Source organism: Aythya fuligula, chromosome 1 (assembly GCF_009819795.1).
Source record: "Aythya fuligula isolate bAytFul2 chromosome 1, bAytFul2.pri, whole genome shotgun sequence".
NCBI classification, from domain to species: Eukaryota; Metazoa; Chordata; class Aves; order Anseriformes; family Anatidae; genus Aythya; species Aythya fuligula.
The window spans coordinates 44,454,081-44,480,542 of NC_045559.1; the positions used below are offsets into that span (position 1 = coordinate 44,454,081).

The following is a 26,462-nucleotide window of genomic DNA, read 5'->3' on the forward strand; positions in this document are numbered from 1 at the left end:
GTTAGTGGCACTTCCGATCTGTTGCCATCATACCTTTTACGATGTGTACAAATAATAGATTTCCCGTTACGTTGATGTCAGTAGTTTTAAATCAAAAATTTGAAAATGTAGCGAAATATGTACTGCGATTTTACTAACGAAATGTAATATTGGAACTCAATGCGCACATCGTGCATGCTATAACATTTGAACTGTACGTGTTTTCTGGGACTGTTTATAAACATATTACTTATGTTTGTAAAGAACTATTATTTTTTGAATGTTATAAGCGTAGTGACTTGCCCTAAATGAAGGCAGTAATTAACAGCTCTCGTGGTGAGTTTTGTGGGTGGCTCTGAAAAGAGCCTTTGTGTTTAACAGTGCACGGTCTGAGAAGGGAGCTTAGCCGCCGAAGCCGTAGAGGGTGCGTCCCTGGCGCTTGAGGGCGTAGACCACGTCCATGGCCGTGACCGTCTTGCGCTTGGCGTGCTCGGTGTAGGTGACGGCGTCGCGGATCACGTTCTCCAGGAAGACCTTGAGCACGCCGCGCGTCTCCTCGTAGATGAGCCCCGAGATGCGCTTGACGCCGCCGCGCCGCGCCAGGCGCCGGATGGCCGGCTTGGTGATGCCCTGGATGTTGTCGCGCAGCACCTTGCGGTGCCGCTTGGCGCCCCCCTTGCCGAGCCCCTTCCCGCCCTTGCCTCTGCCGGACATGCTCGCACCGCCCGCAGACCACACTGCGCGCCGCCAGCCCCGCCGAGGCGCAGTTTAAGTGGCGGGGTCCGACCTGGTTGAGAACTGCGGCGGGCGCCGAGGGGGCGGGGCAGCCCCGCAGGCTCCGCCCTGGCTCCCCTTCCCTTCCTCTCCCCTCCCCTCCGCTCCCTTTCCCTCCCGCGGGCCGGCAGCCGAGCCGCGCGTTCGGCCGCTTTCCGCCCGCCCCGGGCCTCGCCCTCAGCCGCGGCCTCGCCCGCTCGGGGGCTCCCGCCCTGCGCTCCCCGCGCTCGGCGCTCCCCGCGCGCTGCCCCCGCTCGGGCTCCCGCCGGGCTCGGTCCCTCCCGGTCCCGGCCGTGCCCCCGCGCGGGGTCGTGTCCGCAGCAGCCCCGGGGCTCCCCGGCGCGGCCCGTCCCTGCCCGGGGGTCTGCGGCAAAATCCGGCCAATCCCGGGCCCTGCGCGGCGCCGCCGCCCCGCCCCCATCCCCCGCCCGCCTCCCCCGGTTCTGTTCTGCGTTGGCCGCCCCGGGCGATACTTTCGAAACACAGAAATCCGTGCCCGGTTGCTGCAGGCCTTTCTCAGACACACCGAAATAATCTCTGCCCGCCTTTCCCTATCCGACTTCCAGCTTCTTCCTGTCATTGAGTGCCGCGTTTGGTGGGACGGAACTGCTTAACCCTCATGAAATAGCTTTTTCCTTTTAGAATGTTCCATAGCATTTCCTTCATGTGGACAAGAACGCCTTAGGTTTTTTCTCCAGTGCACACACGCACATACCCGTGCTTGCTCAGCTCTTTAATATTTAAGGGAAAACAGAGTATTTATAATAGTGTTGCTCTAATCCTTGGTTTATCTTCTTGTTAAATATATGTCAATTAAAACAGTAAAGCAACTTATTTTTTCAATGGTTAACAAGAGGACTCTGTTCAAATTTTACTTTTATGGGTTAGGGTAGATTTATACATACTAGTACACTTTACTTCCTGACACAGAAAACATTCATCTAATTTCCACTGAGATAACATTTGTGCGGGGCAAGGGAAGCATTTTGGGTGTAGCTGGGGTTTTCTTTTTTGTTTTTAGCAGCACAGATTTTCAAAAATTTTTACTACTGCGCTAGTAAATATTTTTGTGATTTAAAGAGCAATAATGAAATAAATATGTTTTCAAAAAGTGTGAACAATACAAAATGTTTTCTGTGTTTTTTGTTCTTGTGTCATCTATTTTTCCTTATTATTGGCATTCAGTCTTCATATTTTGAGACTTCTTTAATGATCACCGTCTAGTATTATTATTTGGAAAATGGGAAATGTTCAGTGGAAACCACAACACAATCCTGAACCTTTCTTATTTATTAATCATAATAGGTTCCACATTTCTGTGCTAACAAATTTATCTGTTTCTTTCCCATTCCCACTCCTCCTGCATTCCCAGAAAAGTGAACTCAGCACAGGTGCCAAAAGCGAGAAAGAAGAAAAAAATTCTCTCATTCTCTTTTACCTTTTCTAAACACAGAGACAAAAAACACTGTTGTGCTTTTGTTTCTGTTTGGTTTTGTTGTTTTTTATACCTTTGTTGTTAGCTTTTATTTCTTTTTCCATTTCTTGTTTCACCAGACAAAATGTGGTTCAAGATTCTTCAGATGCCTTTTCTGAAATTGTGTAAATCCATTAATGTAATCAATGCTATCATTTAGATAAATGTCTGACTAAGAATTGTGGCTACAGCTTTCAGGGAAATGTCATAGACCTTTTGAAATTATTTTCTTGATAAAAGATCCTGCTGGCTTTCCAGCTTATTTGTCATCTTAGACACACCACCAGTCAGCTTTCTATTTGATTCCCATGTATAAAATGATGAATCTTAACATGAAGGGATAGATTCTTTCACACATTGGAGTCAGCATCAGGTCAGACAGTAATGCACTGCATAAGCCTCTTATATTTACCAAGCAAAACCAACAGCAACTGAACAACCCATGTCAGAACACTCTATGAAGATGTCTATAGGAGTGATGGATACATGAAGCAATTATGGAAACTTATTCCAGGGAGGAGACAGGATGCAAAATGACCTCCTCTGCAACAACAAACACCTAGAGGAGCTCTATGAGGGTCTCGGGGAAGCTGGGTGAGGTCCACTTTACCTGTACTTTACCAGTTAATTTTAGTATCCATTAAATGTTATTTATAATACACTTTAAAAGAATATAAGAAAGAATAAAGAATATAAGAAAATAATATAGGAATAAATAATATAAATAAGAATATAAGAAAGAGAGAAAGAAAAAGAAATGAGAGAGAGAAAAAGAACAAAAGAGAAAGAAAAGGTGTGCGTGTGTGTCTTTAGAATACAAAGTATCAGCAAATGTAAGTGCTGTAGGCCTCAAAATGCAATGTATTCTCAAATTTCTCTTTTGTGGCCTCAATGCCATTTTTTTTCCAGGGTCATACAGCCTCAGAAATTTTGTAGCCTTAAGAACTTTGTTTGTGCAAAGAATAAATATTCCAGAATATCTACATATATTACAGATATCTAAAAATGTATAATATGTGTCTCATGTCCTTACAGCATGTAATCAGTATTGACTACTTCGCATTAAGCTGGCTGTTCATTTTATTTCTATGAAGGCTGCACTTGCTTTGCAGCTAGGACATCACAAACTGCACTCATCTGCCTAAATAACCAGTGAAACAGCAAGATCTGGCCTGACAGTAATGCAGGCTATTAAAAACATCAGTTGTTCCATGCAGAGTTGGGGTGGTACTTTATCTACTGAAATTTCTGTACTGTATTGTCCTACATAGAGATTATCAAAGTACCCTCAGAGAATAAAACACTGATATCCCAATCATTTTCTTTGGTACCTGTATCATCAACTCTCTTAGACTTTTCTCTCCTGAAACTGGAAGGGTCCAAATACAGGTAAATGAGCATCATTTATTTTCTGGAAATGTGGCTTTTCATTATAAACAGAACAAAAATTCTGTGTCCCTCTCAGAAGAACTGATGGATAGATAAAAACTCGCACAATGAAGGAAAATAGCATTTCAACAAGCAGCATATATTGATAACGGGAAGGGAAAAAGAAAAAAAGCTTTCTTAAACATTTCAGACACTATATAACTAACTCAATTTGTGGATAGCATTGTTCTTTGCTCAGAATTCCTCTAATCTTCATGTAACAATGATTTTAACACCAAACATGGCACAGGTACACTGTGGATCTTATCTTCTCACAGAGTATCAGTATTCTGAGTTCATTCTAAAAAGGTACATCACTTGGCTTATTGCATGTGTCTGACATGCACTGAAAGGCTTGCATCTGATTAGTGACCCTTCCTGAAAGGCTGTTGCACTGAAAAAAATCCTTCTCTATTCCATCACACTTCTTATACTATGTCTTATACTCTGCATCCCTGTGGTAGCACACCTTGGGAATACATTTTTTGTTTAAAATCTGAAAACTGAAAATTCTCTCTCATGCCCTCTGGAACAATTACTTCCTTAGTAGCCTCACAGGTTGAAGCTAGTGCAGGCCCGAATTTTTAATAGCTTTGCTGGATCAGTGTGCTTGGGACAACATGCAAAAGTGGAGGTACAGCACGAAGATGTCTGTAACCATCTCAAATATTCATAATAGGGCAGGTATACAAAGAAATGTCAGAAAGGTCTTTAGAGATGTAGAGTGATGGATCAGGATAAGTGTAAAGAAGCAGTTGAAAAGGATATAGAGCAGACTTGAACAGCTTTGTGAATATTTTGACTGTACTTCATCTCTACATGTGCATCAGTGTGTTTAGCACAGAGGACTTAGCACAGCACGGTACCATCATTGCTGATGTATAAACATGGGGTGATCAGGCCAAGACAGACACATTCTTAATACCCTCCATTTCCATGCTAGCAACTTGACACAATTCGTGGGTATACAAGTCTCCAAGACAGTTCTGTAGCTGAAGCCATATACTGTCACTGAAAAGTGATGGATAGTTCTACATCTGTTATTAATTTTTAAACAATGTTATGAAATGAGAAAAAAAAAAAAAAAAAAAAAAAAAAAAAAAAGAAGGAAAAGCACCCAACACTGTGTTGTTGCAAAACACAGTGCAAGAACATAGAAAGAAGGGAAGGTAATCTTATTTTAAAAGAAGTGATCTCACTCACACACCTTAAAACACACAGACACTCCAAACACCAAGCAAGTTTCCAAGTGGGCAGGGCAGGTTTGCTTGCAGGGACAGGCAGGACCAGGAATGCTAGCAATGTGCCCTCAATGGGTCCCAGGAGGGGCAGGTCTTGCCCTCACTGCAGCAGGGCTGGTGTCTGAGTGCACTTCTTGTGCAGCTGAGAAGCTACCCGAGGTTCTGTTCTTTCCTCTTTCTGCCATATAACACCTCTGTCAATGTTAAAATTTACTCACTGACCAACAGCTGAAAGCCTTATTGCTCTGAGACAGATTGTTATCTTCCTGTTATCTCCCAATTGCTTTGTAGTCCATCCCTTGTTTTATGCTGTGCTTTGTTCTAGCAGCCTGGATGTCCCAGAGAAGCTACAAGCAGATATTTTGGTATCTTGATTATCTACTCTATTGGTGCAATTGACTACTGTGCTTATAGCTTCTTTTCTGCTCAATCTGGTGCTAACACGCACGCTATTTTCAGAGTTCTTGGAATATGTATTTTTTTCACATCTCTGAGAAAATGTGAATTCTTTCACATCTTATTTCAGCTATTAATGTTGTGTCAGTACTCACAGGAGTTTGGAAGGCCACTGCTTTTCCCCAAGAAAACATACGGTTCCAAAGCTCAGCAGCTGCTGAATGGTGAAGTGCACCCCATGTAAAAGTGCTGCTCCATCCTAGCCCTGCAGCATCACCCAGGACATTCCTGCATGGAAGTCAAGAGTTTTCTCTCACACTGAAAGAGGGTTGCTTAAGGACTCTGCCAGTGTGGTCCTTGGAAAAACAGCTGTGCCAGGATAAATGAGATTAAAGAGGCAAAAAATGTCTCATCTTTTAACTTTCACATTACCAAGAGGGTTCTAAAGGGGACTGCTTACAAGCACAGTTATTTGTATTTACACTGTGGTATATTGTCCTAACCTTTTGAAAAGCACAGAAATGCTTGTTAGAACTAATTTTAGAATCACAGAATCACAGAATTTTCTAGGTTGGAAGAGACCTCAAGGTCATCGAGTCCAACCTCTGACCTAACGCTAACAGTCCCCACTAAACCATATCCCTAAGCTCTACATCTAAACGTCTTTTAAAGACTTCCAGGGATGGTGACTCCACCACTTCCCTGGGCAGCCTGTTCCAGTGCCTCACAACCCTTTCAGTGAAGAAGTTCTTCCTAACATCTAACCTAAAACTCCCCTGGCTCAACTTAAGCCCATTCCCCCTCGTCCTGTCACCAGGCACGTGGGAGAACAGACCAACCCCCACCTCGCTACAGCCTCCCTTGAGGTACCCATAGAGAGCGATAAGGTCGCCCCTGAGCCTCCTCTTCTCCAGGCTGAACAAGCCCAGCTCCCTCAGCCGCTCCTCGTAGGACTTGTTCTCCAGGCCCCTCACCAGCTTCGTCGCCCTTCTCTGCACCCGCTCAAGCACCTCAATGTCCTTCTTGTAGCGAGGGGCCCAAAACTGAACACAGTACTCGAACTGTGTACAGAACTTCCAGGGCAGTGTCTATTTTTCATATAGTTTCAAAACACTAATAGAACTACTTGGTAGTTAGAAGAAATTAGTTTTCAAAGCCAAATTATCACATTAAGCTTACAATTCTCAGCTTCCAGCTGCTCCGATCAAATTTTTTTTTTTTTACTGTATTGATTTATGTACTGTGTTCCATTAGTAGGTTTTCTTTGTTATTAGTCATTATGCCTTCGGTAACAGCTTCTCATTTTACTATAGCTTCCTAGTAACTGGGAAATAGTACTTCCTAGAGTTTAATGTATGAATAATATGGAAATACAGCAAATGTTTGCTCTGCACCTCAACATTTGTACATCTACAACACTGAATATGCTTATGCTCAGCTGAAGAGACAGCATAACTTTAAAGCCAGAGAGAAGAGAGAAGGGAAGATGCAGCAAGGCAGAACTGCCCTGGCTGGCAGAGCTTCACTCTTCATAGTTACTGAAGACTGGAAACAAAAAAAATAAATGACCCATTTATGTGAGGAAGCCCTTAAGAGGGATTTGCAAGTGAAGAGAACGATAGGCTTTATCTTCCCCTACTGGCTTGCAGGAACACTACCATACCACCTCCACATAGATTTTACATTACAATGGTCAATGCAAATGAAAGCTTTATCTCATTTTTTCATATGGAGAAAGCTTCTGCTTAGATCTTTTTCTGAACTAATAAATGTCTGAGGTAGAGCTGATTCATATATTTTGGTTTGAGAAAGGTATTTTGATCAGTCCTTCTTCTATACATTTCTGATAAATGAGGATTAATTTCACCAGGATCTCAGTGGTTATGGTTTATCTTAACCATTGGACTGATTCATCCAAGCAATGATTTAATCCAAACTGTGCCAATAAAAAGTTGTGGATCACTCTCAGTGGGTGGAAGAGCAACCAGAAACAGTCCGGCTCATATCTCACTGAGCAACTAAAGCCGCATGCAAAAGCACTTTACATGCTAACCAACAGAGTGCAAAGCAGCAGCAGTTTGCAAGCCAGTCCTCTGCACACAGCCAGCTTCTACCTGGCAGCATTTGTTATCTCCAGCCCTCTCCTAAAAAACTCACAGAAAAGTTCCCTTCAATTTAAGAAATTTCAGCATTAAGTTACCTGTGTGTGACTTAGTACTGTGCAAATGCTAAAGTAAAAAAAAAAAAATCTATAGCAAAATCTACGTTGCTTTGTGTTGCTGCTGTGCTTGAAGGCAAACTTCTTACCAGATTTATTATGTATCAGACTGGTATTCAGGTTTTGAGTTTTGATAGAATTCTATAAATCCCTAAACTAATATATCTCTGGTCAAAAATACATAAGTATTCCCATTACTAGTTCTTATTCATATATTATGAAAGAAACCTCTTTTCTATCCAGATATGATTTGTTATTTTGTGGTTACTGTCATAGTTAAAGGATTTAATATCATATGCAAACTCATAGAATTCCAGGCAGAAATTATGTAAGGAGGGAAGAGCAAAGCCTATTTCATAAGCTAGTCAGTCTACTGTGGCTTGCCATATCACCACTACAACCAGCTGCAACCAACTGAATTCAAAATCCATTGCTAGTCTCATCCTCTGGAACAAGCTATGACAGATTGTCTTTCTATAGTTTATCTCAAAACTTCTTCAGGATCAAGCATTACAATTCACAGTTCAAATGAGCTCACCTTTCCTGCAAACACTTGCACTTTTGCTTCCTTCTCAACAGATCATGTGTTAGCATTTATTATCGTTTATACAGGTAGCTCTCACAATAGGAGAGAAAGTAATACTATATTTATTAAAAGTCCATGGTCTTTTAATAATAATAGAAGAAAACTGACAAAACTTAAAATCCATAAGGCCCATCGCCTTTTCTTCTCAAAATAGTTTATTTCATGAGCATGTAAAAATATTCAGCATTTTCACCCAAATTGCTACCAAAATGTAACTATTTTCAATACTGGCTTACATAAGATGGTCAATACCCAGTACATAGTAAAAATGGGCATTAGTTTACAGTTTAATCTTATCACTGAGTTTATGCTAAATATATTTTGACAGACAGGTAAATAGATCCCTTCTTTTGGTATAACAGGCAGTAACAGGAAATGAATTACATTTCACTAAAATTTCTAAACTCACATCAGCAATTATCTACTAAAAAAAAAAAAATTTCCAAAATAGACAAGTCTTATGCCATAAAGTAAGGGCGGGGGAGGGAAATCAATTAAAATCACTGATTATCTTACTTCCCAAAGCACTCTTCTGAGATCCATTTCCCCCCCCCACCCCCTGCTTTAGTGCGCCAAGAGTGAGTATAGAAAATGGCTGAATGCAAGAAAAAAGCAAGGGAAACAAAATGGTGCATCATGGAATTTGATTGGTCAGATTTTGCTGCAGAGTCCAAGTCCGTGATACAGAGAAAGGAATATTTCCTGAGAATAAAAGCTAGCAATAAATAAAAAGAGCCTGGGAATCTTACAGTACAAGGCTTCAAAAAATATTTATTTCCTCTAAGCAATTCTCCCTGTTTTCTTGTTTATCCGCTTAAGAGAAAGCTGAATTGAACTCAATCCAACTGCCTCTTACAGATACATCCGTTCAAGCGTCGCATTGCAAAACTGAGACTTAGATTTCCTACTGGAATGGAGCAGAAAGCTCCCTGAATTACATAAAGGGCCTACTGCATTGAAAAATAAATAAAACACCATGGAAATCCAGAAAAAGATCTGGAAATATCTTTTTAGGTGCTAAGTCCAAATCTATTGAGTAGGAGGACAAGAGTTTGTACAGGTGAGCGCAACAGTCAGGGAGAAATATCATTTTCCTGGAAGGTCTACAAGAGCCACTGAATACAACAGGTGGCTGAGAGTCTGCATGTAATGATATTCTGGACACAGTATCAAGTTATGAATCACTAGTAGTCCATGGGAAAAACAGTGTGTACTGGGTGCAGCAAAGATTTTGGGGGAACCTAAACATTCCCGGGAGAAAATTGATCCAGATACACATCCCTAAGCATTCAGAGCCAGAATCATGAATGATGCCACAAGTGCATCTCAGAGCAGACATTTTTCTAAACGTTTTAGGTTAAATTTGGAAAAGTTACCCAAAACAGGGGGCAATGTTTTCCAAAGTTGCCCAACCCTAGGTTCCCACTGCCCTACACCCAGCTCTGCAGGGAAACATTACACTTATCTCAGAAAAATTATGTGCTGAGAAGGGCCGGAGACCAATGTCACTCGTGATAGAGATGTTCAGAGCAGAGTGATAAAGAACTGAGAAAATTGCTGACAGAACACCCACCATTAAAGGGCGGGAAAGAAAACGTTCTCACTTCAGAAATAAAAGATTTAAAGAGAAAAAGCATTTGGAAAGGGAAACACTTACTATTACGGATTAACTGTTAGTGGTACTACAAGAAGAAAATAGTATTTGCTGTGTAAGAAGGGGTATTTAAAATATACTAACCTCACAATTCATTGTTACTAATCAAAGAAAACAGAACTGTAAATAGAGTTGCATTAATGCATTCGTGATTGTTTTTAAGAGCAGACAGTAAAACAACTAGTTTCACTTTCAGCCTGACAAAGCCCGCGAAAAGAACTTTTTCATTAATACCTCAACTTGACTGACAAAACCTATGAAAAGAAGCGTTCCCCATTAATGGAGATTTGTCGAGTAACAATCACAGCAGGAATTAATCCAAACTGGTTTAATGTCCTCAACCCGAAAAAAAACGTAGCTTACATTGTTTGGCACTTACCTCGTAAGAAATGTGCTTTGGCCCCTGAAAAATTACAAAAGATGCAGGAAAGCGCATCTTCTATTATACAACATGAAGAGTTTACAGCTCTTTTTAATGGCCATGTGGTGGCTCTTAAAAGAGCCTTTGGGTTTTCGATAGTCAAAGATCCTTTTGTTGGAAACTTAAGCACGCTCCCCGCGGATGCGGCGGGCGAGCTGGATGTCCTTGGGCATGATGGTGACGCGCTTGGCGTGGATGGCGCACAGGTTGGTGTCCTCGAAGAGCCCCACCAGGTAGGCCTCGCTCGCCTCCTGCAGCGCCATCACGGCCGAGCTCTGGAAGCGCAGGTCGGTCTTGAAGTCCTGCGCGATCTCGCGCACCAGCCGCTGGAAGGGCAGCTTGCGGATCAGCAGCTCCGTCGACTTCTGGTAGCGGCGGATCTCGCGCAGCGCCACCGTGCCGGGCCGGTAGCGGTGCGGCTTCTTCACGCCGCCCGTGGCCGGCGCGCTCTTGCGGGCCGCCTTGGTGGCCAGCTGCTTGCGGGGCGCCTTCCCGCCCGTCGACTTACGCGCCGTCTGCTTCGTGCGCGCCATCTCCCCCGGAGCAGCCTCCCGGCACTGAAGGACGAGGGGCTTGGGAGAATGCGGCTGCAGGACCCGCTATTTATAGACCCGTCCGCGCTGTGATTGGCTGGCGGGATGGCGCACATTCCATTGGTCTGCGGCGGGCGTTTGAAAATCCCGCGCTGCGGGGGGAGGTAACGGCCGCTCCCCGCCCGCAGCCCCCCTTGCGCGGCCCCGGCCCCGGCCCCGGCCCCGGCCCCGGCCCCGGCCGCCCCTCACCCCACGGCCGGTTTGACCCAGGCGCGGTCATCGCCGCCCCCGTCCCGCACAGCCCGGTTCCCAGCCCCCGCGTTACGCCCCCCCGACGCATCCTGCGCGACCCCCACTTCGATACAGCGCGCTCGCTCTCTTGGTTACTTTCCTCGGGCGTGACCTGCTGTTTACTTCTATCGTTCCCTGTTAATTTCAGGCGATGATGATCCCCTTTTTTCCCCAGCGTTTCTTTCATTTTATTATAGTGACGGGAAAGCGATCTGCGCCACGCACTTGGGGTATCCCCGAGGCTCGTTAAAATGATACTTTTCTCTCTGTACTTTGTATCTTCAGCTCTGTGTGGCTCGGTAACCCCCATGAAACAGTGTTGCCTTGCCGAAGGTCGCGCATATGCGGCATAATCCCCATGGAGTACCCTAAGTAAACAACCCGCTCGGTGGCGTTCGGCCAAGTCGCCTGGGAAGAGCAGCTGATGCTTAAAGGGGACGGCGGCACGTTATTAGAAATGGTTTATTTCATACCGGAGGGACAGAGAAAACCGTGTGTATCTCTAGGACTACCAAAATCCAAAGTTGAAATAAATGCCCTAATGAGAAGACAAGATGAATATTTAATCGCTTAGAACTTGTTTTTCAGTCTTTATGTATCTGTCCTTGCAAGAGCCCACTTACGTCATATAAAAATCCACCACTAAAAATCTCATTTTCTCCTCACAAGCGAAAAATTATTTTTTCCCCCCTATTAATCGGAACATCCTAATCTGGAAGACAAAGCTAATACTAAATACCAGTGCAACTCACCGAAACGAACAAGTGTGAACCACTCTTTTACTGAAAAGGTGGGTGGCTCTGAAAAGAGCCTTTGGGTTAAAAACAGGATCCGCGGCGCTCTACTTGGAGCTGGTGTACTTGGTGACCGCCTTGGTGCCCTCGGACACGGCGTGCTTGGCCAGCTCGCCGGGCAGCAGCAGCCGCACGGCCGTCTGGATCTCCCGCGACGTGATGGTCGAGCGCTTGTTGTAGTGCGCCAGGCGCGACGCCTCGCCGGCGATGCGCTCGAAGATGTCGTTCACGAAGGAGTTCATGATGCCCATGGCCTTGGACGAGATGCCCGTGTCGGGGTGCACCTGCTTCAGCACCTTGTACACGTAGATCGAGTAGCTCTCTTTCCTGGTCTTTCTACGCTTCTTGTCACCCTTCTTCTGGGTCTTGGTGACGGCTTTCTTGGAGCCCTTCTTGGGCGCGGGAGCGGACTTGGCTGGTTCCGGCATTTCAGGGGTCTGTCACTACCTGTCTACCGCAGGAACGACGTAAATACAATAGCGGCGGCGCCTCTATTTATAGGGGCGGTATGCAAATGAGGCGGCTCAGGGCTGTTCTCTTCCATTGGACGCTCCGGCTCGGTGATGTCAAAGCCTTTCCCGGCGCGCAATTGGCCTGTGCCGCATCGGTGCCCCCATTGGCCAACTCTGCAATCGCAGCCTCCGCCAATCACAAGTGCCGCGGAAGCCCAGAAGGAAGGGATAAAAAGGCCGGGTGGAAGCTTTTACTTTACTCCTCCGGATTTCGCCGCTTTCCTGCTCTCTTCTGCGGGCCTTGCCGATTTCCGAACTTCAGCCGAAGACATGTCTGGCCGCGGGAAGCAGGGCGGGAAGGCGCGGGCCAAGGCCAAGTCGCGCTCGTCGCGGGCCGGGCTGCAGTTCCCCGTGGGCCGCGTGCACCGGCTGCTGCGCAAGGGCAACTACGCGGAGCGGGTGGGCGCCGGCGCCCCGGTGTACCTGGCGGCCGTGCTGGAGTACCTGACGGCCGAGATCCTGGAGCTGGCGGGCAACGCGGCCCGCGACAACAAGAAGACGCGCATCATCCCCCGCCACCTGCAGCTGGCCATCCGCAACGACGAGGAGCTCAACAAGCTGCTGGGCAAGGTCACCATCGCGCAGGGCGGGGTGCTGCCCAACATCCAGGCCGTGCTGCTGCCCAAGAAGACCGACAGTCACAAGGCCAAGGCCAAGTAAAACCGTAGCAACAAACAACCCAAAGGCTCTTTTCAGAGCCACCCACATCTTCCTAAAAAGAGCAGGAACACCTAAGTATAAGTACTGGGATCACTTGTTTCTTTGGAAACAGGTTTTATGTAACAGAAAACTTGCATTTAGGGGGAGTTCTCCTAAACAGCAACTCCATATTTAATGAACCAGCTCTGTTCTGTAAGTCCCTTCAATTTTATTCTCTAAGAAGTTACTATTATTGCTAAAAATCAATAAAGTGTGGGGGGGGGGGGGGGAGACACGAAAAGACCACCACCAAGCTCCGTCCCTGGACACGCCGTAGGACAAAACCCAGCCCAGCCCCACCGGGCACCGCGCGGCTTCCGAGGGGAAAAGCCCCGCGGACCCCCGGCGGCGGGAGGGGGCGTGGCCGGGCCTGGCCAATCAGGGAGAAGCGCGCGAGTTTCGAACCCGTGGCGGGAAGGGGCGCTCTGCCTCCCGGGTTGCGCTGGGTCCTTCCCCTTGGCTTTTTTTTTTTTTTTTCCTTCCCCTCTTCTTTCCTGCTTTTTTTTTGTTTTGTTTTCTTTCTGAATTTTACACTTGCCATGTATTGCTACTAGAGCTTTCAGGCAACACTGGCAGATCTGTAAGTTCCTCACCAGGATGCTATCTCACAGGTTTAGCTTCTAAAGGTCGGGGGGGCTGTTCAAGTACATGATATTGGAAATGCAGTGGAGGTAATGGAGGATCATGAGTAAAATAGACTGAAGGGTACTTTCCTGCACCGCATAAGTTCCTATAGGGGATTGTTATGTACCTGTCTGGGCTTAAACTGAAATCTTTTCTTTTCTTTTCTTTTCTTTTCTTTTCTTTTCTTTTCTTTTCTTTTCTTTTCTTTTCTTTTCTTTTCTTTTCTTTTCTTTTCTTTTCTTTTCTTTTCTTTTTCCTCCAACAGCATGGCTAGCTGTTAAAGGTGCTCTTGGTTTTATCTGCAAGTTTTCTTTTCTGATATCCTTACATCTTCTTGGGCCATTTCTTGCCTTGGCTGCTTTGGGCCTTTTGCTGCCTTGGCCAGATACTTTGCTGCTACTGCTTTCTGTTGGGGCTTGGCAGCTGCACTCACTTAAGGCTCTTGACCGCTTTCCTGACGGCAGTGGGCGCGGTCTTGGACGCACTCAGAGAGAGGATTAAAACTGGAGGAGGAAGATAAACAAGTGAAATCATCCAGAAGCTGGTATCCGCAAGGAGGAGCCTCCCACCGTTCGCGCCTCGGGGATTCGGATTCTGCCTTGCTGTGGCTCTCCACTCTGTGTTTTTCCGGAACATATATGTATATTTTTATTTTTATATATATATATATATATTTTTTTTTTCTTCCACTGTAATGGACCCTGCATGTTCCGCTTTGTCAGGCAGATACAGGCAAAGCAATTTATATATATAGTTTTTTTTTATTCAGTAATGTTTTATGTGCAAGAAAATAAAGCTGTCCGAAGGACAGCCTTGGAATGCAAGGTCCGGAAGCTGTGGGAGGCTCTGCGTGAGGCTCCGCTGGGCAGAGTATGGCCTGGGGGAGGTTTTTTTTGTGTTCTCTAAAAGCGGCTCTTGAGAAAGACAAGGAGGAAAACAGCATGCTATTCTTTTCAGCGTCCTCCCTCAGGAGGAGGAGGAGCGGGTCACTTGTGGCGATGTGTTAATCTGAGGCTCAGAAGTGTTGCTTGGAAACATGATGACAATTGCGCGGTTGTTTTTAACCGGTTATTACTTAATCAATGCCCAGTTTTGATTCGTGATTTTTTCTCCTACTTTTAAAGTGGTTCTCCTGAAAAGTTGAACTTTGAAAACGTAATAATTGCAGGACTGTAGTTATGCATAAATTCGAGGTTGGAACTAGGTTTAAAACTTTCGGATTTTTTAAATATAATATCTGTTTCTCTTATATACTGTGTTAAACAGAATAACCTCCTGGTAGATTCTTAGTATGGGGGGTGGGAAGTGATAAGATTAACTTGAAGGAGAGCATTAATTTGTAGAAGGTGCTGATTGGGCCTTTTGGGAAACAGTTTTGAAACCGAGGCCTCCTAGATTTCATTTTTACTTTGGAATCACGGTGTGAGGAGGGAGCATTTCTCTCTTTTCAGAATCGACGCTCAAGCTGAAGTGCGTGACAAGAAAGCCTCTGTTTTGCTTGTCCTGGAAGTTTAAGAAGGAAGGATATCTTTCCATAAAGATATTTGAAACATCCTTTGAAAACACATGTATTCTGACATTATGTTTTCAAATGACATTTGTCTTGGTTGAAATGTAGTCCGAAATAGATTTTTTTCTGTTCTATTTGCTAAAAAAAAATTTCCACTTAGTTGTCATAAATCACCAACTAATATTTTGTTATTTGCCTTACCACCCATGCTTCTACCTTGCAGTGGAGTAAATAAATATCATGGCTTTCTTTCATAGCACTTTATGACTAATGTTCTTTTTTATGTGCCACCAAAGCACTATCATGGCATCTTACAATTATTAATTAGTTATTTAAGGCATACTCTGACCTATATATTCCAAATGCCCCTATTCTACAGCTAAAACATAACTGGAATATTTTCGTACAACTACCAGCTATACTTTCTCTTCCTTGTTTTTCTTGGCAATCTGTATTTAAAATGGAAAGGCAATATGTTCTTCTGCCTCATGTTAACATGCTTGGTTTAGATTAATACAATTTTTAACCTTGTACGATAGTTCCATAAAAGTCATGGATATTTTAAATTAGAAAAGAGAAGTGGATGAGCACAGCTATTTATGTATGGAATGACAAAAAAAAAAAAAAAAAAAAAAAAAAAAAAAATTGCTATTTATAAAAATTTAATTTAATATGCAGAACTTCTATTTTATTTGGATCTCTCCCAAAATGTCTTTACCAGCTATTCAGCCAGCCTAAAGTATGGAAGTATTTCTACATAAAAGAGGAAACCTGTTATTTAAGAATGATTCATCACAGGTATTGGTAGTCATGGGGAAAAAAAAACAACAGCCACAGACATACCTAATCTTTTGACTATTAAGTCCATACAAAGCATATCTTTATGCTTTAGAGCATAAGAATGTATAGCATAGCATAGGTGATGCCATTTCTCAGATAGCCCGGCCTCAAAGGGTGTTATTCAACCTGTAGTTGCTTTATAGGTCCCTGTAGTTATTTCATAGATATTTTTTCCATAAAGATAGTAAGCAAAATGATATCAAAAAAGAAACCATACTTGGTTGCACAAACATTTACTAGTATGTAGAAAAATAAGGAAAACTATAAAGGAATAAAAGAAAATTCACATTTTGGTTAACTTTACTACAGTGACAGTAGCGCATGGAAAAAAAATCCTCAAATATTCTTTCTTTCAGAAAGATTTATCCATGCTTTTCTTAAAGACAGTATTTGATTGCTCTGTAACATGACATCTTTGTGGATGGCAAAAAGATATAATCCAAGCTCCCTTGCTTCTAAACAGTTTTCCATTAGAGGAAGGTGTGATTTTTATTTATTTATGTTTTCCTGCCTTTCAGGAGGAGATGTTGCTTCGGGATATGCTATTTTCTAAGTGTGTAGGCAAGTTAGAGAATTCCCCCAATTCGAACAAAAAATAATTGAATGAATTGTATGTTGTTGAGGGTAAGTCCGTGAAATTGTGTAAATCTTATTTAATGCTGTGACCATGTGACAGTTGATACAAAACATAAATACTCATAGATTTTTCATTGATTCCTCTCAAACCTCTTCACTCAAATATTTAACTCCTTTAGTACCTTTCTGCAACTGCACATAGCAAATCAAGATATAATCAGGTAGAAATATCTCTCAGTTCTGCTGTAACGCAGAAACATTCTGAATAATATCATCAATACATTACTGTTTGTGAGCCCTTGAAAACCGATCTGCTTAGACAGCAAAGGGGATGAAAACAAGTTATTGATGTTATTAATTTCTCTGAGATATATGGTACAGGACTGATTGGTAAACACGAAAGGAAATCATGTGACTTCATTCACGTAGTAATTTCAGTCAGTGCCTCTGAATTCAGGAAATCTGAATGGGAGGATTGGGGTCTGAAAGCCAATTACTTTGTAGCTGCACAAGCACAGCAGAAAATCTGCCTTTGTAGTAAAAAATAAACGCTCCGAGTGTATCCAACAGTAACACAAAAGGCGGATCGATGTAATAAAACGCAGCTAACGCTCTGTACGCTCGGCATCGTCGCAGGTTCTCCCTAGGATCGCTGTAGCACAGCCGGGCGGGGGGGTCGCGGTGCGGGGCCCCTGCCCCTGGAGCGCGGCCCCAGCCCGGCGCTGCAGCAATTTCTGTCCAATCCCGCCCGGGCAGGAGCTGCCCGCCCTCCTCCTCCTCTTTCTCCTCCTCTCTCCTCTCCCTCCCTCCCCTCCTGTTCCTTGCCCCCCCGGCGCTCTCTTCCCCGGCTCGTTCTCATCTCAGTCACCTCCCGGCGGGGTAGGAAAGCGCCGAAGGGCGTGGGGGGCGGAGGGGGGTGGGGGGGCAGCCCCCTTCCTTGCAGCAGAAGGCAGCTGTTAAAAGCAGCCCGTGCTTTGAATGCCTCTCGTGTTTCTGGGATCGAGCTTTGGTCTTACTTAAACCGCGTTTTCTTTGTATGGTGGCTGCTGCTCTGCGTAAACAGCCAAGGAGCACTCAGGGTTATCACCTTGCCCTCTTACAAAATATTGTTTTGGTTCTGCAGCTCAGAGCAAAAAATGCTCCAATCTGCTTGAAAAACTGCTTCTGTAAGGAGTCTGTCGTTACAGCGTTTTCCCCCATGGTCGTTCTGTATTAGAAAACCTGATGTCTGACTAGTGCAAAAACAACCATACCATCTTAAGCAGGCCAAGGTGGACAAATCTTTTCCTTTCTGGATGGCATTTCTTTTAAGAAATAGTAGGAAGAAAGGCGCTTCCTTAAGAATTTGACTGGTAAAGTCTGCACTCTGCATATGAATGATACTGCTCTTTGATACATGGGGAAGGATTTCAAACCAAAACCAGCTCCTTCCCTCCTGCTACAAATGTTGCAGCTTTCCTCTGCAACATTTTCCTCATTGCTTGCCCACGTGGTTTGTGTGAGAAACACAGAAATGCCTGTGGGAACCAGCAGGAAGTGTTCACAGTTATGCAAACAGCTGCATTCTTCAGAATTTATTTCTGTAGAGGGGAGAGAGAGATCCATCCTCAACTTTTCACTCACCACATTCAGCTCTTCCTTCCTTGGAAAAAGACTAGAGAGACAGGGAGTCCATTTGTTCAAGGAAACCTGCAGTGCATAGACAGCTCTTTGGGCCTCTGTAACTTTTTGCTTTTTAACTAACTTTAGATGTTAAAATCGACCTCACTGAACTGACAGATTTAACTAATTATGTTATAAACAGTAAAGGAGATAAGTAAAACCATCTTCACCCAATAGTTGTCTATGTCCTGAAATTGTCCTAGTCTCAAGTAGGTCCTTGTATGGAAGCCATTTCAGACCCTTAAATCATCTTAATTACATCTCCCAGAACTTTCTTTTCCAATTCCACTACACTTTAGAAAAATATTTTAATTTAATTTTAAACAAAAATGTACACAATTAACTAAGGTGCATCTATTTTATCAAATGTTTCTATAGTACAAAGATATGGTATGCTCTGTTTTGCTCTCTGTTACTCTTCCAGTGATTCTTGACATTCAAATTATTTTTGTTTTAGCGCTTCTGAGCATTGAACAAATGATTTATTTAACCATGCATTAATTGTCTGCAGATGTGACAGGATTTTTTTATGCATCAGTAATAAACACATGCATACTTTTTTTTTTTTAATGTCAAAACTTGTTAATGCGGTAATAAATTGTTGCATGCTGTCCCTCCCTATTGCACCTTTACCTCCTGGTTACATGTTACTTCCATGGCAATAAGCTAGCACAAAAAAAAAAAAAAAAAAAAAAAAAAAAAAAAAAAAAGTATTATTAAGATAGGCCAGCACAGGATTATTTTTTTTAGCAAGACTTATAAAGCTCTGTCAGAGAAGAACCCCATTGGGCTTGGGATAGGAGATGTCATGATCCTCACTGCACAAGCAGTTCTAGTTTCTACCTAGAGGGAAATGACTTTGAACACAGCGGTGGTCTTCAGCATGCAGATGCAGGTAGAGCCCAGAGGCAAATTCACACCTGAAAAGAATTGCTGCTCTGCACTTGGATAGGCAAACCCACAGGGAGCTGTAAGTCCAGCTGTCAGGGCCAACAGGTTAGTCTACCTGAAGGAAAACAGAAATGAGGGCTAAACTGACCAAAACTAAGACAGACCATCTGTAATTTAGAAGCATATTGAGCTACAAGGCTCAAACTGCAGGATTCTCCTTTATATTGATGGGTAACCACCAACTTTGACTACAGACCTGTCTTCAGTTTCATGGAAGATGACCTGTGCAGAGGTGTAGGTTGATGGCCTGAGCAGAGACTGACATCTTCAATGTTCCATATTTGTGGGGTGAGCTCCTTTATAACAACTAAACACGTTTCCTCAACACCCCAAGGAGAGTAGAAAGTAGTGGGAAAAAAAATGTTGAAATTCACATTATTTCACCAGTCTTCTCCTTGAAGTGTTGGTTGTCTTTTGGGAAGGTCAGAAGTATTAGTGGGAATGGCAAGACCTGTGATTGAGAGCAGATGCAGAGGGGAAGATGAGTGCTATGATCTGCTATGACATACAGGAGCAGAGCTGTTTTCTCTCTCCTTTCCTGCCCTCTCCCAGACTGTTCCAACTGTTTTCTCTGTCTGCCTTGCCATGTCTGAGAGACAGCTAAAGCCTCTTCCAACTGATGCTGCCTGATCAGGAAGAGGAGAACAGAACTAATTACCCTCTCCGTTCTGTTCTGACTAACAGGGAAAGCTGACCTATAAAAATGACAAATAGTTAGTTCATAGCTTAATAACAACTTATTGGGGTCTATGAGTACCAAACTCCATACAAAAGAACCACCAGGAGTAAAGGGTAAACACTGGGCGTGGAATACAAGACCAATATGTCACATTAGGAGATATTTAATTCATCCAGGAAAGTTTAATACTCCATTTACTGATGTCCTGGTTTCAGTTAGGACGGAATTAATTTTCCTCCTAGTAGCTGGTAGGGTGCTATGTTGTAGATTAGGATGAGAAGAGTGCTGATAACATGCTGATGTTTTAATTGTTGCAGAGCAGTGCTTACACCAAGCCAAGGGCTTTTCAGCTCCTCGCTCTGTCATGCCAGTGGGCAGGCTGGGAGTGCAGCAAGAGCTGGGAGGGGACAGAGCCAGCTGACCCAACCTGGCCAAAGGGGTATTCCACACCATAGGGCATCATGCTGAACAAGATATAGGGTTGGCTAGCCAGGGGTGGGGGGCGGCTGCTCGGTGACAGGCTGGGCATCGGTCAGCAGGTGGTGAGCAATTGCAATCTGCATCACTTGTCTCATACACATTAGTAGTAGTAGTACTATTAGCATCATTATTGTTATTATTATTTTTCTGTCTTAATAAACTGTCTTTATCTCAACTCACAGGCTTCACTTTCCCGTTTCTCTCCCCCATCCCAGAGAGGAAGGGGGGAGGGTGAGTGAACTGCTGTGTGGTGTTTAGCTGCCAGCCGGGTTAAACCACAACAACGGATTAAACTTAATTAAGGAAGATACTAATAATATAAAATAACATTGATAATTTCTCAAACTTTATGAAACATTGATAATTTCTCAAACTTTATGAAAGTGCAAAAAGAAAGACTCCAGAAAATCTAGGGGATGTGAGAAAAAATCATTCAGTCTTGTGCTACATGGTTTAAAAAAATGGATACAATTTCATTGCTTTTCATAGTACTCTTACACTAGAACAGGAAAATGTGAGAAACACTGACAAGCCTAGTGTTGGCCAATATATGGTTAAGTTCGGGAAAAAGAAATGTAAAAGGACAAAAAAATAGGAAATACTAATATAGTACCTGAAAGGAAAAGAGTCACTAAATTAACATGAAAACCAAACATGAACTGTTTATGTTCAAGATAATAATAGTAGAGACCTTTTAGAGAAAAATACAGTAAATATATAGTTATATACCCAAGTGTGGGATATATGAAGACCTTAATACTGTAACTAACCAGGCATGACAGAGAATAGTCTTCGAAAGAATTAAACGGTATGTTCTCAACGTCTGGAATACAAGTTAATCGATGATTTTTCAAGAACACAGGAGAATACCCAGAAATGTATATTCCCGGTAAGTATAATTAGGAAGAAAGAGGGCCAAAGTCACACGGCATGTGAGCGCACCCGGGGCTCGGCGGCTCTGCACCGCCTGCCCTCAGGAGAAGGGGCCGGGGCCGACGCGTACTGACGGGAGACCCCTGAGGGAGTCTCCCTAGGAAAGGATGAGGTTTCAACCCGAGAGCGCGGGCGCAGCTGCCCCCGGTCCGGGCCCTTTGTGTGAGCGCCGCGAAATGGCGGCGGGGCGCGGGCGGGGAGCGGCGCCGCCATTGGCTGGGATTTGGTGCAGGGCCGCGGCCGCGGGGCCCGGGTCCCCCAGCGGCTGCGGGGAAGGCGAGGCGGGCGCCGGGAGAACGGGCCGGGCCGAGAGGCGGACGGGTCCCGGTCCCCGCCGTGCCCGGGCCGGGCCGAGCTGAGCCGAGGCAGCAGCGGCGGGGCCGTCGCCTCCCGGGGCCGCCCCGCGGCGCCCGCCCCCTCTCGGAGGCGCCCCGGGGCGGAGGCGCGGAGGAGAGCCCGCCCCTGCCCTGCCCCGCCGCAGTCCTCAACCAGGTCGGACCGCCGGCAATATAGGGGAGCGCGGGCGGCCGTTCCCGCCACTCGCTGTTGGGGCAGAGCGCGGCGGCACCATGTCCGGCAGAGGCAAGGGCGGGAAGGGGCTCGGCAAGGGGGGCGCCAAGCGGCACCGCAAGGTGCTGCGCGACAACATCCAGGGCATCACCAAGCCGGCCATCCGGCGCCTGGCGCGGCGCGGCGGCGTCAAGCGCATCTCGGGGCTCATCTACGAGGAGACGCGCGGCGTGCTCAAGGTCTTCCTGGAGAACGTGATCCGCGACGCCGTCACCTACACCGAGCACGCCAAGCGCAAGACGGTCACGGCCATGGACGTGGTCTACGCCCTCAAGCGCCAGGGACGCACCCTCTACGGCTTCGGCGGCTAAACTCGTCGTAGGTTAGGACTCGCTTTTACCAAACACAAAGGCTCTTTTCAGAGCCACCCAAGCTTTCAAGAGAAGGGCGTTAATCACTGCTCACACGCGTATTGCTCGTAGTGTCGTGATGTACTTCACTGGGGAAAAAAAAGGCGGCTGGGTTGTCCCGTCTTGGTCCGGGATCGTCTCCCCCCCACCAACACCCCGGTCTTTATCTCTCCTTCCTTCTAAGCAGCAGGAAAGCTTGCACTCGAGGACGGGGGGGGGGGGGGGGGGCTGCCCCTGCCCCTGCCCCTGCCCCTGCCGCTCTTGGACTCTCCTGCAAAGAATGCGCGGGGAGCGGCTGGAAGGCTTGACTCGCTCATGCGGTTCGCTGGGCTCGAGGAAAGAATCCCTCGGTTCCAGCTCCGGCCTCTGCCATTCTCCCCCAACAGCCGCTTCCCCTCTCCCAACGGTCCGACGTGGGGTGGGGGCGGGGGCGGAGAGGGAAGGGAAACCAGCGGTGCGGGGAACAAGCGCTATTGCGAGCCGCGTCTCTGCTACCGCCCTCGGAGCAGCAGCCTCAAGCGGGAGGCTCCTGAAATGGCGGGGCTCTGTTTCCTCCCGTCCGCTCCCTACGCGGGGATTTGGGGGGGTGGAATAGCAGCAGCCACCATCGCTCGTGGCGCCCTAGGGACAAGGCAGGAAGGAAGCGGCACGCCCTCAGCGAAACCCGCTTCGCTTATTGCCCTCCTCCCGCTCGCTGCCCGAAAGGCTTCCTGCCGGCTCCCCGGGCTCGTCTCCCGCTATCCCCCTTCGTCCCGCCCCCCCCCCTCCGGCAGTTTGAAATAAAGAACCAAGAAGATCCCCCCCACCACCACAACACACAAGGGGCGGGGGCCCGAACTAAACACAGCTTGCGGGCCGCATCCCTCCCAGCTCCTTCGTTTCCGACCGTCGCAAAAGAGCCCTTGCACGAATCATCGCGCGCCTGCCGCCGAAACGGAGATTCAGCTCTCTCTGGTGGCCGTGTGGTGGCTCTTAAAAGAGCCTTTGGGTTTGGTGGTCGAGGGGCAGCAGCCTCAGGCGCGCTCCCCGCGGATGCGGCGGGCGAGCTGGATGTCCTTGGGCATGATGGTGACGCGCTTGGCGTGGATGGCGCACAGGTTGGTGTCCTCGAAGAGCCCCACCAGGTAGGCCTCGCTCGCCTCCTGCAGCGCCATCACGGCCGAGCTCTGGAAGCGCAGATCGGTCTTGAAGTCCTGCGCGATCTCGCGCACCAGCCGCTGGAAGGGCAGCTTGCGGATCAGCAGCTCCGTCGACTTCTGGTAGCGGCGGATCTCGCGCAGCGCCACCGTGCCGGGCCGGTAGCGGTGCGGCTTCTTCACGCCGCCCGTAGCCGGCGCGCTCTTGCGGGCCGCCTTGGTGGCCAGCTGCTTGCGGGGCGCCTTCCCGCCCGTCGACTTACGCGCCGTCTGCTTCGTGCGCGCCATCACTCAGCGTTCGCCTCGGAGCTTGACAAAGCCGCACAAGGCGAGCAGCGAGCTGTGGCGCTGCCCGACCCCCTTTTATACCTCTCGCTTCCTCTCCATTGGCTGATGGAAAGCACCGATCTCATTGGGTCATTTTGAAAATCCCGCGTTAACCCCATTGTGTTCTGGATAATCTCTTTAATCGTTAAATCCAAGGCTCGATCTTTTCGGCTTTCGTTCTTCTACAAACATTTCCTTTTAACTATTTCTCTACGTTAATGGTCACGTTCAGATTTCAATAATATTCTGATGTTCCCCGTTTAACCTTTGGAAGAAGTCTGCTACCGAAGAGCAGTAAATATATCCTCAGAGTAAAGCAGAGTGTATTTTTTTTTAACTTATTTGAAGCTATTTTCCTCTATATTTATGTTTTATAAGCCCTTAAGCAGATATATACATACTATTTTCCACGTTTAGAAGACAGGAAATCAGTGCTTTTTCATTTCTACATTGCAAAACTGAAGTAATAAATATCTTACTGGCTTCTGTTTTGTTGTTACAGCTAAGAATTTTTTTCCTAACCGATCGTTTTATTTGAATTTCAACAATAAAGATTGTTATGCCAGTGCACTTTTCTTGTACTACATCCATCCTGTTTTCTTTCCATGTACAAAAGTATACACAACAACGACGATTCACACACAGGCACAAAGATGAATATTTAAAAAAAGGAAGATTTTTTTAAAAGTCCTTCTTTCTAGGAAGGAAATAGAGGTTGAAAATGTACAAACGACTCCCTTTAGAAATGGATGGACCGAGCATATCTTCACCGCACCGTGAGGCATCGAGGAATGCTCCGAGTCAACCAATAACACGCATCGCTTTGTCGGCCAATCTCAGGCGAGGAGGAGGGGACACCTCCTATAAATAAGAGCCGGCAGCCCTTGTTCTTTCTTTTCCCAAGAAAAGCCTCTGAGATCGGGGATGGCGCGCACGAAGCAGACGGCGCGTAAGTCGACGGGCGGGAAGGCGCCCCGCAAGCAGCTGGCCACCAAGGCGGCCCGCAAGAGCGCGCCGGCCACGGGCGGCGTGAAGAAGCCGCACCGCTACCGGCCCGGCACGGTGGCGCTGCGCGAGATCCGCCGCTACCAGAAGTCGACGGAGCTGCTGATCCGCAAGCTGCCCTTCCAGCGGCTGGTGCGCGAGATCGCGCAGGACTTCAAGACCGATCTGCGCTTCCAGAGCTCGGCCGTGATGGCGCTGCAGGAGGCGAGCGAGGCCTACCTGGTGGGGCTCTTCGAGGACACCAACCTGTGCGCCATCCACGCCAAGCGCGTCACCATCATGCCCAAGGACATCCAGCTCGCCCGCCGCATCCGCGGGGAGCGCGCCTGAGGCTGCTGCCCCTCGACCACCAAACCCAAAGGCTCTTTTAAGAGCCACCACACGGCCACCAGAGAGAGCTGAATCTCCGTTTCGGCGGCAGGCGCGCGATGATTCGTGCAAGGGCTCTTTTGCGACGGTCGGAAACGAAGGAGCTGGGAGGGATGCGGCCCGCAAGCTGTGTTTAGTTCGGGCCCCCGCCCCTTGTGTGTTGTGGTGGTGGGGGGGATCTTCTTGGTTCTTTATTTCAAACTGCCGGAGGGGGGGGGCGGGACGAAGGGGGATAGCGGGAGACGAGCCCGGGGAGCCGGCAGGAAGCCTTTCGGGCAGCGAGCGGGAGGAGGGCAATAAGCGAAGCGGGTTTCGCTGAGGGCGTGCCGCTTCCTTCCTGCCTTGTCCCTAGGGCGCCACGAGCGATGGTGGCTGCTGCTATTCCACCCCCCCCAAATCCCCGCGTAGGGAGCGGACGGGAGGAAACAGAGCCCCGCCATTTCAGGAGCCTCCCGCTTGAGGCTGCTGCTCCGAGGGCGGTAGCAGAGACGCGGCTCGCAATAGCGCTTGTTCCCCGCACCGCTGGTTTCCCTTCCCTCTCCGCCCCCGCCCCCACCCCACGTCGGACCGTTGGGAGAGGGGAAGCGGCTGTTGGGGGAGAATGGCAGAGGCCGGAGCTGGAACCGAGGGATTCTTTCCTCGAGCCCAGCGAACCGCATGAGCGAGTCAAGCCTTCCAGCCGCTCCCCGCGCATTCTTTGCAGGAGAGTCCAAGAGCGGCAGGGGCAGGGGCAGCCCCCCCCCCCCCCCCCCCCCCCCCCCCCCCCCCCCCCCCCGTCCTCGAGTGCAAGCTTTCCTGCTGCTTAGAAGGAAGGAGAGATAAAGACCGGGGTGTTGGTGGGGGGGAGACGATCCCGGACCAAGACGGGACAACCCAGCCGCCTTTTTTTTCCCCAGTGAAGTACATCACGACACTACGAGCAATACGCGTGTGAGCAGTGATTAACGCCCTTCTCTTGAAAGCTTGGGTGGCTCTGAAAAGAGCCTTTGTGTTTGGTAAAAGCGAGTCCTAACCTACGACGAGTTTAGCCGCCGAAGCCGTAGAGGGTGCGTCCCTGGCGCTTGAGGGCGTAGACCACGTCCATGGCCGTGACCGTCTTGCGCTTGGCGTGCTCGGTGTAGGTGACGGCGTCGCGGATCACGTTCTCCAGGAAGACCTTGAGCACGCCGCGCGTCTCCTCGTAGATGAGCCCCGAGATGCGCTTGACGCCGCCGCGCCGCGCCAGGCGCCGGATGGCCGGCTTGGTGATGCCCTGGATGTTGTCGCGCAGCACCTTGCGGTGCCGCTTGGCGCCCCCCTTGCCGAGCCCCTTCCCGCCCTTGCCTCTGCCGGACATGGTGCCGCCGCGCTCTGCCCCAACAGCGAGTGGCGGGAACGGCCGCCCGCGCTCCCCTATATTGCCGGCGGTCCGACCTGGTTGAGGACTGCGGCGGGGCAGGGCAGGGGCGGG

At 47.3% G+C, this 26,462-nt stretch overlaps 5 protein-coding genes across 5 annotated transcripts; 2 read left to right on the forward strand and 3 right to left on the reverse strand.

The window, feature by feature from the left end:
* Positions 1 to 223: 223 nt before the first annotated feature.
* Positions 224 to 26,361, reverse strand: LOC116501955. The gene is made up of 6 exons (XM_032207617.1): positions 26,063 to 26,361; positions 19,386 to 19,410; positions 16,858 to 16,864; positions 13,251 to 13,262; positions 10,296 to 10,704; positions 224 to 716 (listed from the first exon to the last, which is right to left on the reverse strand). The coding sequence occupies exons 1-6, from the start codon at positions 26,346 to 26,348 to the stop codon at positions 382 to 384; spliced, it is 1,074 nt and encodes a 357-aa protein (XP_032063508.1). The 5' UTR covers positions 26,349 to 26,361; the 3' UTR covers positions 224 to 381.
* Positions 11,771 to 12,241, reverse strand: LOC116502358 (histone H2B 8). The gene has a single exon (XM_032208244.1). The coding sequence runs from the start codon at positions 12,215 to 12,217 to the stop codon at positions 11,837 to 11,839; it is 381 nt and encodes a 126-aa protein (XP_032064135.1). The 5' UTR covers positions 12,218 to 12,241; the 3' UTR covers positions 11,771 to 11,836.
* LOC116502354 (histone H2A-IV) lies at positions 12,532 to 13,192 on the forward strand. The gene has a single exon (XM_032208240.1). It carries the CDS (start codon positions 12,572 to 12,574, stop codon positions 12,959 to 12,961), a length of 390 nt encoding a protein of 129 aa, XP_032064131.1. The 5' UTR covers positions 12,532 to 12,571; the 3' UTR covers positions 12,962 to 13,192.
* On the forward strand, positions 21,812 to 25,093 carry LOC116502376 (histone H3-like). The gene is made up of 2 exons (XM_032208263.1): positions 21,812 to 22,122; positions 24,543 to 25,093. The coding sequence occupies exons 1-2, from the start codon at positions 21,825 to 21,827 to the stop codon at positions 24,971 to 24,973; spliced, it is 729 nt and encodes a 242-aa protein (XP_032064154.1). The 5' UTR covers positions 21,812 to 21,824; the 3' UTR covers positions 24,974 to 25,093.
* LOC116502369 (histone H3) lies at positions 23,069 to 23,605 on the reverse strand. The gene has a single exon (XM_032208255.1). It carries the CDS (start codon positions 23,597 to 23,599, stop codon positions 23,189 to 23,191), a length of 411 nt encoding a protein of 136 aa, XP_032064146.1. The 5' UTR covers positions 23,600 to 23,605; the 3' UTR covers positions 23,069 to 23,188.
* Positions 26,362 to 26,462: the final 101 nt, after the last annotated feature.